The 18754-nt window shown below is 39.6% G+C and overlaps 1 protein-coding gene across 1 annotated transcript in view; it reads right to left on the bottom strand.

Moving 5' to 3' along the window:
* Positions 1 to 223: 223 nt before the first annotated feature.
* Positions 224 to 18754, bottom strand: part of NKD1 (NKD inhibitor of WNT signaling pathway 1) — a 107300-nt gene continuing 88769 nt past the window's right edge. Inside the window, exons 7-11 of the mRNA XM_059481778.1 lie at positions 17856 to 17951; positions 9431 to 9578; positions 8355 to 8439; positions 4516 to 4646; positions 224 to 3779 (exon numbers count right to left, since the gene is read on the bottom strand). Of these exons, the coding sequence (XP_059337761.1) occupies positions 3205 to 3779; positions 4516 to 4646; positions 8355 to 8439; positions 9431 to 9578; positions 17856 to 17951 (1035 nt within the window). The 3' untranslated portion in view covers positions 224 to 3204. The remainder of the gene's footprint in view (positions 3780 to 4515; positions 4647 to 8354; positions 8440 to 9430; positions 9579 to 17855; positions 17952 to 18754) is intronic.

The raw sequence follows: 18754 nt of genomic DNA, 5'->3' as shown, positions 1-18754 counted from the left end.
GAAATATCAGTTACTCAACACAGGTCCAACAGCAGGGGACAAGAAATTTAACTTTGAAACATGATATTTTAAATATTAGACCAAAGCATACCCAGCCCATACGTAATTTCCTGATCCTGTTCCCAAAAATGTTAATGCAAGCTCTTTCATCAGTGGGATCTGCAAGCACTGACAGCAATTGCAACAGGCCCCTGAAATCCACAACAAGAAGAAAGAAATATACTTTCTGAACTAGTAAAACTTTAATTAACAGGGGGTTCTCTTGGCACAGTTTTTGCTGTTAAATAAATAAAGCATTTAGTCAAAACCATCTATATTTACTATACAAAATACTGAAAAGCAAACATATTTAAAAGGTACAGAAATTTAAGGTTTTGTGAAAAGAAACTGTGCTACATGTTATTCACACTTATAATGCACATAACACAACTGCAACACAGTATTTAGGTACTGTATATTCATACATGGCTGGTGTAAGGTTTTCATAAGGGGATGCCATGTTATTAAGAGGCATTTGTGTTTCACAGACTGTGAGCAAGGCAGAATTTGTCTTTCGAATGTCCAAATATAATAACCCAAACCAAAGCAACGCCAGGCAGTAACGAATGGTCAGTTGTGTTCCACATCAGAGCCCACCTGGCACAGCCAGCACTGCACACCTCTCACTCAGATGGATTTCGGTAGTGATGCTGTTTTCTTTTCCACCAAAATATCTTTGGGTGAAGAAGCAGTTTTACCCCTTTGCTGCCCTTTTGTAGAAAACCCCACAATTCTGAAAGCACTCGTGTTTTCCGCAATGCTTTCTGGTTTTCAGTAACAATCTGCACTTAAAAAAATTGACTAAGAACAATTTCCACCTCTCAGCCTTTGTGGCATATGCTCTACTGAAAAGAGAACAGCTTTAATTACTTCTTCAAAGCAAATAGCATGGCATCCCTTCTGAGATGGAATGTACACTGTGTGTTTGCATGCGGTATAATGTAAGTCACTTGAATACATCAGACTTTTTTAACACTATAATATAAATAAGCTTATTCCTTCTACTAGACATATAAATGCCTTTTTTTTTTCTTTTTGCAGTCCATAATTATATATACATTGAAAAAGAATGATACACAAGCAGCAAAAAAGGCTTAGACTAGAACAACTCAGTGGTAACTAACCAAATTCGTGGCCTTTTCATATTCTCAACACAGAAAATTCTGCATATAAATATTTTTGGACTTTAGGAATTTTAAAATAAACAGAACAGTATAGTTGTCACACAGATCAAACACATTTTAAAAACATTTTGTTAGATTTTACAGAACACGCTGTTGACAGCTAAAAAAAGTAAAATAAAATAAACCAGATTTTTTCAAGGGGACAATAAGTCTAAACATCTGCTGATCCAGGGAGACAAGAGACGGACCTAATTACCACGAAGCAGTGATTCCATTCCAATTCCATGAGAAGGCAAAGTTTCCCCTGTTCTTTACAAGGTGATGTCTCTGTGTTCTCAGAAAGGACAGCATCCCCCTAAACCTGGTCAGCAGTAAGGTAAGACCCCATTTTGGACTGATCAAAACTCTAGTCAGAAAACAAAAAATACCCCAACCATAAAGGGCTTATAACAATGTCGGATAGTTACATTTTACAATATATACTATTGACAAAATACCACAACATTAAAAATAATTAAAACCAAAAGCAAATACATTTATAGAACAATTATGTCTTTATGTAGGAGTTCTCTAATGTTCCAAAAGAAATGTAGGTGTTTTCCAGTCACTTTCTATCTGCAAAATGGTGATCTGTACAAAACCCAACTGAATCTATTTAAAATCCGGGCTCCACAGAAAGCGAAACGTCAATGCACTGACTCCCCCCCTTTTTTTTTTTCACTTTTCCAATTTTCTTTTCACCTTCAAATTTCTCAGCAACCATTAAGGTCTTGAGAGTGTGGTCTGATTCTCCTTCATGGAATGGAAGCCCTTTGATATGGAAAAAGTAGAAGAATCTAGGAAGATTGTGAATGATACTTTTATACATGTGTCTAAAATGGGAGAAGCACAAATTGATAGGTGCTTGGGAAATTCAAACTGGAGGCACCAAGAAAATGCCATGGCATATGTTTCTAAAAAGTCACTGTTGTGGAAAAAACAAATATAATGTTAATATTCAAACCACAGATTTCTAAAACACAACAAAATGTACCTGAGAGTGTGCATATTTATATATATATATTTATATTTATATTTTATATATATTTGCCAACATTTAAAGTGAGAAAGTATATTTTCCTCAATTCTTTCTCAAAACAAAGAACTGTGGATTTAAACAAAACAAACCCCCCAATCGACCCCTCTCCTTCTCAAAGCCCCATGAATGATACTTATGGCCCAAGCACTAAAGCCTAGTGCTGCTTTGGAAAACCCCATTTCACATCCTTCTCTTTTCAAATAGTATCCCAAACAGAGTGGAGAATAAGCAAAAGAAAAACCAAAAATAAAAGAAGTATATTTAAATATTACCCAGTATACAACAGACTGTACTTGTGTCAATGAAGAATCTCCAAGAAAATAAAGTGTAAGTCATACAAATGTAGCCCTGTTGACAAGTTTAGCTAATATTTCCTTGCAATTAAGATGATTTGAAAGGATGTGAACACAAACAGGCTACACGAACACAGTATATTAAAATTCCCCCCTGTAGCACATTACAATCAATAAAAAGAAAATAAAATCTGAATAATACTAGAGGTAGCAGCTGTTTGTATTTTCCATTATCTGAGTATCTCTGGAGTCCAACCCTTCGAACATTGCTCCCCTGATGAAAGGCTTGTGTGCGATCAGCCGGCGTACAGCAGAGTGGAAAGCTGGATGTCTGCAGGAGTGTTTGAAGTATCTTTCTGAGTACACTGGAAGTAGTACTTGTACACAAGTGCGTTGACGACCTGTATTAAATCACAGCTCAAAAAGCTATGGCTGTTTGCTGTTTTACAAGCCACTTAAAACAAAAAAAAAAAAAAAATCCACAAGGTGTTTGAGTAAGCTATGCGGTTCCACAACATATAAATAGGGTGAGTTTCAAGAGTTCCATATAACCTCTAAAATATATGTTAGTAATGATAACATTAATAATAGTAATGCCTTAGTTCTGGTATCACAAGAACGCATTTCCTTCATTTGGGATGATTCCTGGAGGGTGTTGGTGGGATCCCTTCTATGTCTGGTAGAAGTGATGGTAGTGGTGGTGGTGCTCGTGGTGGTGGTGGTGCTCATGTCTTTGTATCATCTGTCCCACTTGGCCTTCATATAAAATGACTGTGGGCAGGTCTCTCACGTGCTCCTTTTCCACAACTGTCCCTGGAGACTGGAAGGTTTTGCACATTTGGTGATTCTCCTTCGCCCTCTGCTTATGCTTCTTGTGGATCTGTTGGGACTGCAAGGGAAGGTACGGGAGGTTCTGGCCCACCCGTGCACTTGGGGAAGCCATGGGCAAGGGCACCCCTTGGAAAGGTTTATTCCTAACTGCCCTTCCAGGATGCACAGGGGCAACGTTTTTGCCCTGGGCTTTGGGAGACCTCACAAAGTGCTTGTTGGAGTCCTGGTTCCGGAGCCTCTGCTGGATTTCTGCAATCTTGGCATAGGAACTTTCAGCCAGATTGATGTGGTTTGGATCCACCACTTGGGACTTCCTATGGTGAGCATGGAAGGTCTCAGGCTCATGAGAACGGGATCTAGTTTGATTCACAATTCTGCCTGGTGGGTCATGTTTTTGAGCTGCTGGAGGAGATCCTAGGAAATAACAAGCTGAGTTAGTCATCTAGTATTTCAAAGTTCTAATTAGTAGCATGCAGTTGGCAGGGATAGCATTATCGGCAGAACAAATTTTTCCTAAGGAAGTGAATGCAATTATAGCTGTCTAGTTTAATTACACTTAATAATTCTGGCCAGTAAATAATACACAAATATGAATACCTATCTAGAGAAGACTGAACACACACTGTGTGTGTGTATATGTGTATAAAAATCTTTATGTTACCAACTCTTGGTCATCAAATTAACTGTCAGGGGAATAGTAAAACCCTGGCAGAGGGCAGGGAAATGAAGGAAATACAAGTCTCTTTGATGTGGGGACTAGAGCCAAAATTCCAGGTACAAACACACATTCTCCTATTTTTGGGTCAGTAGTGAGTATAAAATATGTGCTGGTCTCATCTTGGGAACAAGCTCCAACATCCAAAAGTCAATCCTTACCTCACCCGTAGACTAAACTTAATAATTTAGATGTAAAGATTGTTCTCCTAGGCTCAGCTCCAAGTTTAGCTACACAAACAAGTACATCAAAGCAGTCTTGCAGCACATTACCCACTCTGTAGTGATATCACCTTCACCACTAATTATCTTGCAGTATTCACAGTCCTATTCCTGAGTCACTACAGACAAATCACACAGCTCCACAATTCACTGTCCCTGGCATGGAACATGCAACTGAAGGAACAAAAGATTATGAGGTTACAACATAAATTACCTGGCCCAAACTTTGATGTGTAGTTTTCTATTCCTGCAAGATCCAAATAGTGGTTTCTCCTTTCAATGTTCTCATCAACACAATGACGGTAGCACCCACTTTGCTCTGGATTGCTCTCACTCTGGTGGTATCTGTCAGCAGGAAGCAAAATTACCATTCAGCAGAACTTCTTTAAAGTTCTTATCACCATCTGCAAACCAACAACTAATGGACCCTTTGAAGTGACAGGAGGTGCTCACAAAGAAACAACAAACGCTTGAAATGTGGATGACCAGACCTGCTATGACGATGGGCCCAAACTGACTGTTCCTTCCCCTCACATAAATCAACCTTGGTGTTGCAAAGCAAAGGAGGCTTTCCAATTGCATCACATGTGCAAAGGCAAATAAAACCACTCCTAGCATTTATTACTTTCTGTCTTAGGGCCAAATCATTCAACCGATTCTCCAATTTGGACAGGCCAAAGAAAATCTGCTGTTTGATTCATGACCATTCCCACCACTGTGAGGAAGTGCTGGGGTAATCCAGATCAATGTCCATGTGCTCCTGCTTCAGAGAGACAGGCAACAGCACAGGTGTAGCAACCAGAGAGAGCCTGGGAAGAGAAGGTGTTGGCAGGACAACTCAGAGGTAACTGCTGCTTTCCAAAATATAATTAATAAGGTCAGATCAGACGCTGGCTTTAGAATCTCAACTCCTTTTCCTGCTCAGCTTTGCAATTTTATTTATAGCAGAACTATTTCCTGAGAATGAATATCTGAAATACCATTCATTTATGAGACAGAAAAAAATCAGGCAGAAGTTTACAGTATTGTAGCCCATAATGCCAAACAATTTTATTCAGCAATTTAAATGGGAAGTCTGCAAATATGAACATTTTCAATATAACAGTATAAGCAGAAAACCCTTGATTAAATTGCTGCTTGTCATTCAGACAATTCAGTCTCCAAGACCACGAGATTGGCTTTGCTATTTCTCTGTGCAAGTGCACTGAAGTCAGCCTAACATCAGAATTTGGCCTTGTATCCTACACCAGTTGCTAAATATGGGCTCTGTCCTGTATGGTGCCCAGTACTCTGCTTTTAGTCTATTAACACATTTCCAAGTTTCCAGAGGCTGCTGATCCCCTGAGCTTTGGCACAAATGGCTTTCCTGGTCTAGCTTGTACTGTTCAGGGACATTACAGAACTGAGGCCCCTCGTGTCTCTGTCATGCCTGCAGTGTCTTTTATCAAAGTCACAAGACTTGACCTAACTGGAAGATCATTTCTGCTCTACTTTGATAGAGGTAGAGTCTCCTGAATGGAGGAGAGTCTGCCTGGAAAGCAGGTAAGGTTTAAAGATTCTACTCAGCTTTGAAAAGTGACATGGGCTACTCTCAAAAAATAAAAAAAAAAAAGGAATGTCCAGATAGTCTCTACATTTTGGATACCTAACCAACTCAGTACTTTTCCTGTATCAGACACAACTTTATAGGTTGTTACACTTTAGCATGTCAACATAAAAGATCTCTGGGGCTAGAACTTGCCTAACTGCAGTTGCCAGGCATGAATCACCTACAGAAACCACTGGGACTTGAACCCATGTGCTGAAGACAATTCACAGTTAACCCAGAAAAAACATCACTGAGTTTGATCCAACACAATTAAGCAACACTGCATACAGCACTGCTCTTGGAAATGAAGCTAACAGGGAACCTGTTATTTTGTTACTGTAATAAATTAAATCTCTCATCAAGACAGAGGAAAAAAAATTATGCCAGTAGTGCCACAGCCCTACACTCTAACAACTTTCTTGCATGCAAGATGACGTTCAGCAATATTCATGCAAATACACACAGCAAAGCAATTATCCACTGATGAGAGATGTGCTCAGTGTCAAAGGAACTCCAAGCACTTGTGAGAACTGCAGTGTCTGGCACCCAGGCCCTCAGTGCTGCCCTGCAAACACATGGGAGCCCTTGGGCAGGCACCAACCACGCACCGAGGACTGTGCAAAATGCAGGGTTGTTACTGGGCTTGGGCTTGGTAAGGCTCTGGTTTTAATAAAAAAGGGCATCTGCTGGAGTGTTTGTGGGGTGTATGGAAGTCCTTTCTAAAATTCCCACACTGATGTGTCATCCTGATGGCACACAACAACAGAGCAGGAAAGGGGAATGGAGCACAGGGCAGAAAATGCAGGGACATCCCCTGATGGAGAGCCTCACTCACTGAGAACACAGAGTTTAAGTCAGCCAGGGAGAGCCAGGCTATCTAGCCATTAATCTAGCTACTTATCTGGATACTCATATTAGCCCTACAGGTGAAAACTCCTGCCTGGAGCCTTCAGCAAATGAAAAATCCAACCAATCTATCTCCCAGCCTTCAGGACAAAAACATTTCTATCCATTTTATCTTGAATATTAATCACATCTTGCCTAGAATTCCCTAAATGACTGAACGTGTGAAATGTGTGCGCTTCTCACAAGTTCCCATTGCTGCTTTCAAAGGGGAATCAACTGCATTAATATTGTGAGATTCTGACCTGAGCCTCAGCAGCTTTCCTGAGGGTTGTCAGCTTGGCCAGAGTGCACAAACATCCCTGAAACACACACAGTGTGAACAGCACACTCTTCATCCTGTCTACATTTAGTGGGATCCAACACAAACTGGCAGCTGCTGACCAGTGTCTGATGCTGATCTGCTCAGCTCAAGACATAGATTTTTCTGTGAGGAAGCCTCTCACCAAAGGAAGGAGAAGGACAAACATTTTGGCCCAACTTTTGATGCTTCCATGACTGTGGATTTAATTGGAAATGCCTGCTGTTCATAAAAAAGCTACATTTGCAGAGCCAGGACTTTAAGGTAGATAAGGACTTCAAACTGAAAAGGGATTTTTGCACTAGATTATCAAACAAAACCAATCTATTGAATTCACACAGGGCAAAACTTTGCTAATGGGCAGAGGGAATCTGCACACCACATCTAGGCCAGCAAGTAAAACCACAGAGTATTCTTCAGTTCATAGAAGATTCTGTGCAGAGTTGCTGACACAAGATTAATAGTAATTTTATTCTTCTTTTAATCTGAAATTTGATTGTACTGGGATTTGCTGACAGGGATAACTCACTAGCATTTTTTCTCCATCCAAAAAAGGGAGGTACTGTTCTCTTGTCAGTTTCAATAAGACTGAATGCTTCTTCTCCTGATAAATTTGCTATGTATCCAGACAAATATCCCTAAATCTAAGGAAAGCCAAAAGTTTGTTGTTTTTTTAAAATTTGCAGCTGAAGAAACAAACATAACTAATGAGTCAATGTCATTACTGTAGTATTTCAGCACACACTTCCCTCTGCCTTAGGAGCGGTTTCTGTTATGAAATGTAAAATCCTAAAATATATCAAATACACACCAGGAGGACCTGCTAGCATTCTGCTTGGGTTATGAGCTGGTAACCAAGTTAGCCCATGCAAAGCTTGGTACTGTTTGAGTTGATGAGTGAAAAAGATGGACTGGAAGGAGGACAGAGAAAGGCAGGAGATGCCCTCTAAGGAGTGGAAAAGGTTTTAGGACACTTTTAGCCAAAAAGCTCTGCTATTAACCTCACTTATTTGCAGATGGCATCTAAAAAGACAATTCAGATCCTCCAAAGAGCTCATAGAAAAAGAAAATTCCAGGATTTTTCTTTCTTTTTTGTTAATATAAGTATCCAGCTATGGAATGTGCTCTTAAGTCCACAATGAAAACTCCTGTAATTCTTCTATTTTAAAATATTTTTTTAAAATAAAACAAGCAAGCAAAGAAGGAATGGTTGAGGTTTCCTCAGAGCGCCTGTCAGGAGCCAGGGTTTACTCCCCCTTACCTGAGGGAAGCTCTCTGCTTCTTCTCAGAACTTCTTGCTTCTTCATTAGCTTTGTTTTCAGCTCTGTGCCTGGCACTCTGCAAATCTGCCAGCAGAAAGTACATTATTGTCACACTGCTGTGCTTGCTGATCTGCACAACCAACATTCCACATTCAAACACCTCTGCTTGTGTCAGTAGATCAGATGTGGTGCAGCATTCCCTGTAACCTCCCCAGTCCTGCTTTGCCCAAAGGACAGATTCTATTCAGAGGTGGCCTGGACTGCAGGATCTCAGCCAGGGCACTCCATGGGCAGCCCAGGTGGAGCCACACTCACCCTGAAGGCTCAGTGCTGTCCTAATGCACCACAGAGCTCCCCAGTAGTGAGAATTTGCCTGTGTCTGCTCCTAAGGGAGTGATTATTTTATTAAAATTGAGGTGACCAGGCTCTCCTTTTAGATCTGATGCCTACATTTTCTATTGAAGTATTATTTTAAATACTTCTAAGTATTTCAATTTAGTACTACTCTACCTACTGAAGTAATTATGCTGATACAATTATTATTACAGTGAAGATAAGCTAGATGAGCCATCATGGTACAAACACTTTTATAATGGCAGACTCTGCCAGCACAGAAAATGTACAATTTTTATGCACAGATTATTTAAGTTTCCTTATGCTTAATTGTTTATTTTTACCCAGCAGCACTGGTAGCTATGCACTGGCAAGAAACATTTTATACCCCTACAGCTCCTCCCACACAAACCAAGGGCTGCAATCTCAGCAGAGATAGAGTGGTGCAAGTCAAGATGTGCCTTGCAGTGCACAAAGACAATTGCACTACATTTGGGTTACTGCTGCTTCCAAAAGAAGCCATCCATCAGAAGGGGGAACCCTCATTTGCTAATGAGACACTGAGAGGAGGGCAGGTAATTTTACAGTTAAGATCATAAAGCAGGCTCATGGGGTTTAAAAGACCCACAAAATTATTTGCCTTTAAGTATATATGTATTTGTATTAACAAAGCATAGACATGGATTTTCAAGGGACTCTGGAGGTTTTTGTATTTTTCCAATGGCTGATTGCACATCCTTACCAGTATGATTTAACAAGATACTCTTTTTCTTCTGGCTGCTGTCCGGTGCCACAGTAAGTTTCACTCTCAGAGTTTTGCTGGAACTAGGAGAATGGTTTACTGATGCATCAACTACCTCATAGATGGTATGAAGCAAGCTGGTAATGTCCTGGAGAAGGATTGAAACACAGAAGAACACAGCACTGTGAAAATGGCATGAAACCCACAGCTCCAATGCTTACAATTGTTTTCGATTTGGCACTACTAAATGCTGAACTATCCTCAGAAGTCACTGAATTTAGAAGACTTCAACTTGCACAGTTACAATCATGAGTGTTACAATCTTCATCAAATGGGTTTATGAATTGGGGCAGAGCAGATAAAAACAATAACAACAGCACAAGATCTGCAGTTTTCCCAAGCTCTGAATCTGCAAAATGGTGTTCTGCCTTCTTTTTTCTTCGATTTACACAGAACCCAGGGATAATCATTTATACTCCACTAAAAATTGAGTTAATGTGGCCAATACATCGATTGAAGAAAACCTTGGGCATCACAGTCTTCCTATTTGTTTGGTTTTGTTTTGGTGGGTTTTTTCACTTGGCATAGTTAAATGGTTGATTATCTAGAGGAAAATCAGTAAGAAAAGTGGCAGAACTGTAAACCTCAGGTTTAGAAAGAAATTATGTCTGTCTGAAAGTCACCCTACCATCTGTGCTTAGGGGTTTAGGTAATTTTGCAAAATTCAATAGTTTTAAACACACATTTCGAACTGCAAATATTATCCACTCAGGCTTATTACAGAACCTTCTTCACAGATCTCTTTGAAGGCAATGGGATGTGATCAGAGGCTTACATGTCTGGCTATATTGGAAAGAACAGCAGCCAATTTTAACAAGGCAATGGTTTCAAACAGGAGAAACACTGTTTAGCAGCTGGTGATGCTCAGAGGTCTCCCAGATGGATTTACTCCAGCCAGGCTCAAACAGGGCACTACCTTAAATTGCCAGCATGAAAAAGGGATCTCTTGGCTCACTGCTTTTCCACAAAGGGATTTTACCCAAACTGGTCTTGGGCACCAAACTAAGGCCAAAGCATTCTGATAAAGCATTCTTATCATTGCAGGCTATAAAGAGCCCATTGAATGCATATCTGAGAACTTCCTCATGCTGGTCTTTCTTTCCCTTGATCTATCCTACTACCTAAGCTCTTTCCAGATGCCTGCAAGAACAAAGGCAATACCTGAATCATCATTTTTAAAGTATAACTGGTTCTGAGGATTAAGAGTCAGGTCTATAAAAATTCAAAACCTCTACAACTTTTCCTATGCTCAGGAGTCACACCTGTAACATGGGCAGCTCAAAGTTTAGTATGCCCTAATGGAGCCTCCCACCACTTTAGAAGTCAATACACCACACAGTCCTCATTATGGAACCAGTTTGATGACATAGAAATACTAATTTCTACTCACACCGAATTTAGGGAAACATTGACCTTATGGCCAGGACCAATGATATTATGATGGGTGATTTTCCAGCTCAATAGCAAGAATGAATCACTAAACCCTAGAGGGTCCAGACTTTGTCTTAACATGTAACTTCTCTAACTTTTCTGCACTCATGAGAATTTCTCCAGACCTGTAGGTTCAAGATAATATATTCATAAAAAGAGAGCCGAATTTGCAGTGTCTCATTTATTTTTCCACTGATATTTTCTGTCTCATTGCTGCAAGAGTCATTATATGGGCTGTTACTACATGTCAGTAGCTGCTTTCCATGCTCTTGACAATCCCTGTCTAAAGCTTGAGTGTGGGACAGAATGCTCTGTGTCAGTCTGGTGGACACCTCACAGCTCTTTAACATGTCTCCATTCTCACATTTCCACCCTAATTTGAAACCTAGCCAGATATCTAAATGTGGCCAGACAGAGCCACATCCAACGGCCAGCTTGAAGGCCTGAATTTTTATTTCATCTAAGAAGAAAAACCCAGGCAAGCACATAAACAGACAAACAAGCCATATCTGTTATTTTATACACCCTCCATAAGTCATGTTCCAGGAGCATTGTGCTATTATCCCACACTTTGATAAACCTTCTCCTTCAGCAAAACACTTAAGCACAGTATTTACTCTTAACTGGGCTCCATCTCAGCACATGGGTGACTGGGGCTTTTCCCATACATTCCTGGACAAGTGTTGGTTAGCCAACATGTCATCTTTCCACACAAGGCTGCTATCAAGAGGTCATTATCAACTCTTTCACTCACAATAATCTGCCCTTCTTCCTTTTTTCAGCTATGCCAGATAGTTGTAAAGCCAGATGTTTGTACATCCAGTCTATTTTAGCTTCAAAAACCAAAGACAGAAAATCCCCCACTGCCCTTTTACATGATTTTTTTCAGGGCTGAGGTCTAACTTGCTAACTGGCTGACAATCTGCCCCTTGTGTTCTGTGAGGGTTTTTCTCAACAAGCTGCTTGACTCAGCAGTTTAAAAACAACTCCCAAAGGCAGTCAAGGAAGGCAAAATGTGGCATTTGTGTGACACATACTTGGCAAATCACAAATATGTGCACATGCATGTCACATCAGGACAAGTTGCATGTCTCAGCCAAACAGGCCCAAATTAACCCAAATTAATGTCCAGGCTGTGAAATGACTGCACAGAGGACTCAGCACCCTTGTGGACTGACACACTGCTGCCTCTGCATTTTGTTATGTGTTTGAGGTGCAGCCCTGAAGTTTCTGCATTCTGGGGCTCACATTGGATGTGTCCCAAGATCGAGGTTAGGGACAGCCATGAGCAACCACTCAGTGCTTATGCTGATCTCCTAAATACTGACACCTATGTTTTCATTACAGGATTCATTTACTTCTGGTCCTAATTTGGGGTTGGGAAGTTCAGCAAATTGGCAGTTCTGATTTGGTCAAACAAGGCTGCTTGGGCTGTTCTGTCTCGTACACCACGGTCCTGGCTGAGCAGGTACCAGCCACAAGGCAGCTTGAGCCTCCTGTTGCTTCACAATTATTGTTTCACAACGATAACACATGAATTTCTGAGGCACTGATCTACTGAGAACGATCTTTGTCAATGAAATCTGAACTGCCACTAAAATTCCTTTCTCACAGCCCTGTTTTCACAGCTAATATGGTAATGCTTTCTTGTCAAATTGGTAGCAATAGACCATTGAGGTATATGTTATACATTCTGTATTTTATAGCTACATCTACATTTACCCCAAAAGTATTTTCATCTTCCAGTAGCCTGCCAGCAGACTTGTTTCCCTTGAAAGCTGTCCCACTGAACATTATCTGTATTTAAATTCATTAAAAACTGCCTAAATCCATTGAGACAGCTGTACCTTCTACACCCCAGCCTGTGCATTTCACCATCCTCAAGAAATTTAGCATCAAAGATCAAGAATAAAACCTAGCTAAATGTTCTCTTGTCTGATACATAAACCAGCATGACTCAGAGCCCACCTACCAAAGAATCAAACTTTTATGCACAATGAATGATGAGTTTCACAAATCACGGCATTTTGCAACTGTTTTGCTTTAGACTGCTTGGCCCTTCCCCCACAAAAAGTGAATTTTCAGACTACTATATTAAATGGGTAAGGAGAAACAAGAGTGAACAAAAATATTTCTCTCCTTCATAGCAAATGGAATATATTTAGAGGGCAGTATTCTGCATGACTCTAACTTCTGAGGGGCTTCTGGTATGAAGAATTTCTCTAGGTTAATCAAGTACAAAAACTGAAAGTAGGGTATTTTTCCACAGAGAGGAAAACAAATATTCACTGAGTAGTATCCAAACAACCAGCACATGCCATACCCAGATTTATTTGTTTTTTGCTTATTGAACACCACAGTTGGTTTTTCCAGGGTGAAAATCCCATCCTTTTTTATCAAGCAGCCAATGCAACAGAAGTATATTAACAAGAGAAAATTTAATATATTGCCTGAAATATTTCCATTTGTTAAGTCCACACATGTATGCTGCTCTCACACATCCATCTGCAGAATACTTTATGGATCTCCAGTAGGAGATTAACAGTAATTTATAACATTCAGAGAAATTGGTAACATTCAGAGGAACCAATGGGTCTGAAAAAGAATGAGAGCACCGAAGCATTGCTCATTCCTTACAGAACATATGTGAGACTGAGAAAGTCCCTATTCCAAGTATTATTTTCTGGTTTTAAGGAATATTAGTAGTACAGGGATGACCTTATTTTTCCCATATTAGCATAGATTATCATCACTAGTTAGCAAATAAAAAATTTTTATAGAAGACATTAATAGATTTTTCCATTAGAACTAATTTAACTGAATGAGATATTTGTACCCAAAAAAAGCCAACCAACAAACAACCCCCAAAAAACCCTAAACTACCAGCCTCTCCTCAGAAAAAAAACCAAACAAAACAAAAAACCAAAATACCAAACAAACAAACAAAGCCCCAGAGAACACCACCAAAACCAAAGAGTTCAATAAAACAGAAAGATTCAGTTTGAGTCTTGGTAGCTTGCCTGACACAGAATTTTTTGACTCTCCTTAAAACCAAGAGAGAAAGTTGTATTTTTTCTTAATATTTCCATCTGACATGAAGTCATCATTTCTAAGGACTGAAGTGATGGCCACAGATACAACAGGCACTGCTGCTCTACCCTTTGGTTTCATTGTTCTTTCTATATCCTGAGTCAGCACAAACACAGTGAAAACCTACAGATTTCAAGATAAGGGTCAGGCTAATACATAGTTGACCCAAAAAAGCCAATATCCTTCCCCAAGTCAATGACTTGGTGCTGAGCTCTAGATGCAGATATAACCTCAAACCCTTTTATTCATCAGAGTATAGGAGTAAAAGTATCTAAAAAGGGAAAGAACAAGTCACAAAGGAAACATAAGAGGAAAAATTGGGTATTTAATGTAAGATACAAAGAACAATTTTAGCATTAAAAATGCATGAAGAGAAACATCAATATCAGTTCATTACTTTTCCCTTGGAAAAACATAAATACAAATGTCTCATTTGTACTTTGTTTGTAGTCTGATTTCTACATACAGCAGGATGTTTTTATTGCAACATCAGCTCTGTTTGATCACATACATTTTTGAATCATTCTTATTTGGAACGCAAAAGGAACTTCACTTGCTATCTGCTCAAAAGCGGCTCTAAAAGAAATTTCCTTTTTTTTTTTTTTTTGGTCCCGACAAGCAACTTTTTGTGCTTATTCCTGTGCAGTCACTCACCAAAGAAACTGAATATTACCAGGAAGAACTGGTTACAAAAAAAAAAAAAAAGCTAGTGTTTATGAAGCATAATTACATTCAGAGAGCTCAATATAAAACCTCATGGATCAAAACACATTAGTTCAATTATCCAAGTTTCAAGTCCGATTACAAATACTCATGTGAAGATAATTACAGCGCAGCTGTCAGTTCTAAAAAGGCCTGCTGTACATAATGAATTGTCCTCTTATGGCTTATGGAATGAAGGGAAGTGGTATTAGCCAAGTTTTGCAATATACATATTACAGCAGGAAAAGTTATCTTTCACTAAACCAAAAAGGACTGAGAACTGGGCATCTTTATGACAGAAAAAGCAGAAGTTTAATAACATACAGTAATGTTAATTTACAATTTGCCATCCCAATAATTATGCTTTTATAACGGGTCTATCTCTTCAAGAAGCATGACTAGATGTGAATTTCTAATTATAAGGACTATAGAATAAGCCATGCAGACTCTAGGAGGAAATCAAAGCACATTAAGTTCTGAAGATGTTGTTAGATCCAGGAGAAATTTCACTAAAACGGAATTTGAATGCTTTAGCAGTGATCTGTCATTCTGTAGAACCCAAGGGAAGTTGTATCAACAAAGTACACGCCTTATTTACAATTTTTATACATTTGAATGAAAAAGCCAATTCAATCCATCAGTAAAACTGCTCCCCACCTATGTGTGTCTTACAAACTTAATTTAACACTAGATTCCTTTAGAAACTCTTTGGACATGAGGTACAATGTTTTAAACACAATGACTTGGAATCAAATGAAATAGATGTGGGTGGGCAAGCTACTTCTTTTCCACTGTCTCACTTTTACAACGTGGTGAAAAGCAAGAATAATGCTACTTACTTCTTTTTGTAAAGCACCTCCAGGTCTACAGGTAAAAACTAACTGAAAAAATCTCTGTTAAATCCAGATATAAATCCAGGAGACATTAAAGGGAAATTCTCCAAGAAGGAGAAAAGGTCCATATTAAGCTTTTCTCACCAGAACACTGGACCTTTGTTAAGAAAAGCTGCCTGGTTCTGAATGCATTTTCATCAGCTCACTAAAGGGCACTGGTACAGATCTGCCTCTTCCTCAGACTGCCCATTTTGTCCTTGCTCCAGCAATGGACTTCACATACTTTTGACTGAAAACATGTCTCTTATTAATTTTAATTGAAACTATTCAAATGTTTAATGTTCCCCCTGGTTAAGTCATTTGCAGGAACAGGAGCAGAGCTGCTTAGCCAAGGACAGTATCAGGCACACTATGTCTGCCCATCTCCAGGGGCCAAGAGAACAAGAAATTCTATGTCATATTAAGAGACTAAAATTCCTCTTTTGTGGCCAGGATTATCTATGAGCTGCTATTGTTGGTCATTCTTGCTCTAAAAAAACCCTCATAAATTGTACCTGGATTCAACAGAAGATAACCAAGAAGATGGCTTATACAAATGGCCCTGGAACCATTTGCAAAAGAAGTGTGTGACATAAAGGGGAAGATTTGGAATGGTGCATACTTGTTGTTTCTATCTTTGGTCACATGTAAAGAGCTAAAAATTATCAACATATTTGGTCCCTTGGTTGAAAGAATTTTTTTTGGCACAGGTTCAAGCCTGCATGTAGCAACCTCCAGACCTCAGAGCAGTATAATATTCAATCCCTGCACAGATTTGGTTTCAGTTAAGCTGTAGTCTGCTCTTGTAGCAGGGAGAGGTAGAATTTGGCTGTAACATATTCTCAAAGTACAGTCAAATTAAGCTCTTTGGTGTACCACAAAATCACAAGTAATTATTGTATACGTACTTGAAAGCATATTCTCGTTATGTTCAGCACATGGAACCCCCACTGACATTAATGGGAATTCCATGCCTGAATGTAAAAGACACCCATGTGTGTGGGTGTGTGGGTTTGGGTTTTGTGTGTTTTTCCCCTGTTTTTGAGAGTCACAATAATCTTGTAATGAAGACTTAGCCTTGGGTCTTGAAAGACCTGGGTTCAATCTGCCACTAGGTTCTTGTGAGACTTCAAGCAAGTTATTTCATTTTTCTAGTTTCTGTTCCACAAACATTAACAAATACAGTACTACTACCTCACCCATCCTTCCTGCCCTCCCTATGTCATCTTCCCATTTGAAACTCTGGACTTAGCCTGCAACTTTTCATCTGCCTGTTCTTGCACATGAGGGGCACAGACTTCACTTGACTATTCAAAGCTCTATAGAGTAGAGACAATAAAAATACCCTTGTAATGATGTTCAAATACATGTTAAAAACCCTGAACAACCACCACCTTTGGCAATGTCAAAATAAATTTGCTTCAGACTTTTTGGTGTCTAAGGCCACTACACTTTCAGTATTTGCCCTATTGCTTTCAAACAGTTTTTAGTAATTGTCACAGGCACCAGCATCAGATCTAAGAGAAAAAAAAGCCTTTGATTTTCAGCTGATTATCTAAAGGCATGGGAGCCAGTAAACACACATCACAAAAATCAATGACAGCAGAGAGCATAAATCCCAAGTAAAATACATTCTTCTAGAAGAAATATTATTCAATTTGGGTTGAAATAGTTCTCAGAAAGAACTATATCCTAATCTATACATCCTGTTATTTGGCTTCAAGACACCCTGATAATAAAAAATACACACAGGTATGCTTTGACAGCCATTCTTTATCGTCCTCCAGAGAACATCATCAGTGTTATTTATACTTGGAGGGAAAAGGCAGAGATCAGCCCAATATTCATAAAAACAATAGAAGAGTATAGTTAGTACTGATGGAAAGAATGTCAGCAAGCAACCTTGTTATTTGGTTAGCTTAACTCTGAAAAGCAGGAGAGAAGCCAGAACAATATACATTTGCAGGGGTTTATTTTGACAATGTGTTTAGCTGTTCACTTGTTTCAGATATTTTTCCTCCTCAAATGCCAGTACTACTTTTTAAAGGCTGATCTCAGGTATTAAACAACAACCAGCTTAAAAAATGGTACAGTAGATCTGAAAACAGCAAACTACTGGTGGGATTGTTCCTAGGAGGAAAGGGTCCATGGAAACTGCTGTTTAAGTTGGCAGGACACCTCTACTTCATAGTAGAAAAAATGTTCCTGTTATAAAACACTTCTCTTGTCAGCAAGTGCTGCACATAGAGGGGCAGCTGTGCTTTGCTTACCTCACGTGTGACTCTTCCGTTGTTATCAAAGTCATACAGAGTGAAGGTCCATTCTTGCCTGTTATCTTCCTCTACAGACACATCACATTGCAATTCCTAAGAAACATGCAAAGAGCAGCTGATTACCTACAGCAAAAGGCCTGTTTGCACAGGAGGCTCTGTGAGATGCTGCTTTCTTCCTTCCTCCTTCCCTCCCTTGTGGGAGGAAGCTCCCAGGGTATGTCCTGGAGAGGTCTCTGTCCACCACAACAAAGAGGTCCCATCATAATCACACAACACTCCTAACCCTCTGGGCTACACCTCAGAGATTTCACATCTTTCTACTACATTTTAGAAAACAGGAAAAGGTACAAGACTGTTCCCTGAAGCACTTGAAACATGGTAAGAATCCCCACTAAAATGTGAGAAGCAAAACTACACTTAACTCAGGAAGAAGAAGACAACAGAAGCAGAGGTGGCAAACCACAGGGCCAGGAGCAAGGATTGATGCAGTGTGGAACAGATCCCCACCAGAGAGACCTGTCCTCAACACAGATATTTGACAGGAAAAGGTTGTCAGAGTTAGTGCAGTACAGCATCACTGAAGCTCCTGAAACAGAGCCTGCCTTGGAACTGGCAAGAACAACCTGGGAGTAGAGCCTGCTCCTTGTTTTAACAATGCTTCTGTTAGCGAGAGTGTGATCTGTGGAAACCTGAAAGAATCAATTTGTTAAAGGGGGAAAAAAATCCCCAAACCAAAACCAAGAACAAAGGATGCACTTTGACTGACTCCAGTCACCTGGGTGCAAATCGTTTGCTGCCTCTCAAGCCCTGTGCAATCAGAATTATCCAGAGCCACAAAAAGGCAAAACAGAGAAGTTACAGTGTAATTAAAATGAAAGTCACTGTATGCAAGTAAA

The sequence above is a fragment of the Ammospiza nelsoni genome, chromosome 13 (genome assembly GCF_027579445.1).
Source record: "Ammospiza nelsoni isolate bAmmNel1 chromosome 13, bAmmNel1.pri, whole genome shotgun sequence".
Classification (NCBI taxonomy): domain Eukaryota; kingdom Metazoa; phylum Chordata; class Aves; order Passeriformes; family Passerellidae; genus Ammospiza; species Ammospiza nelsoni.
This window is presented reverse-complemented; position numbering and strand designations above follow the sequence as displayed.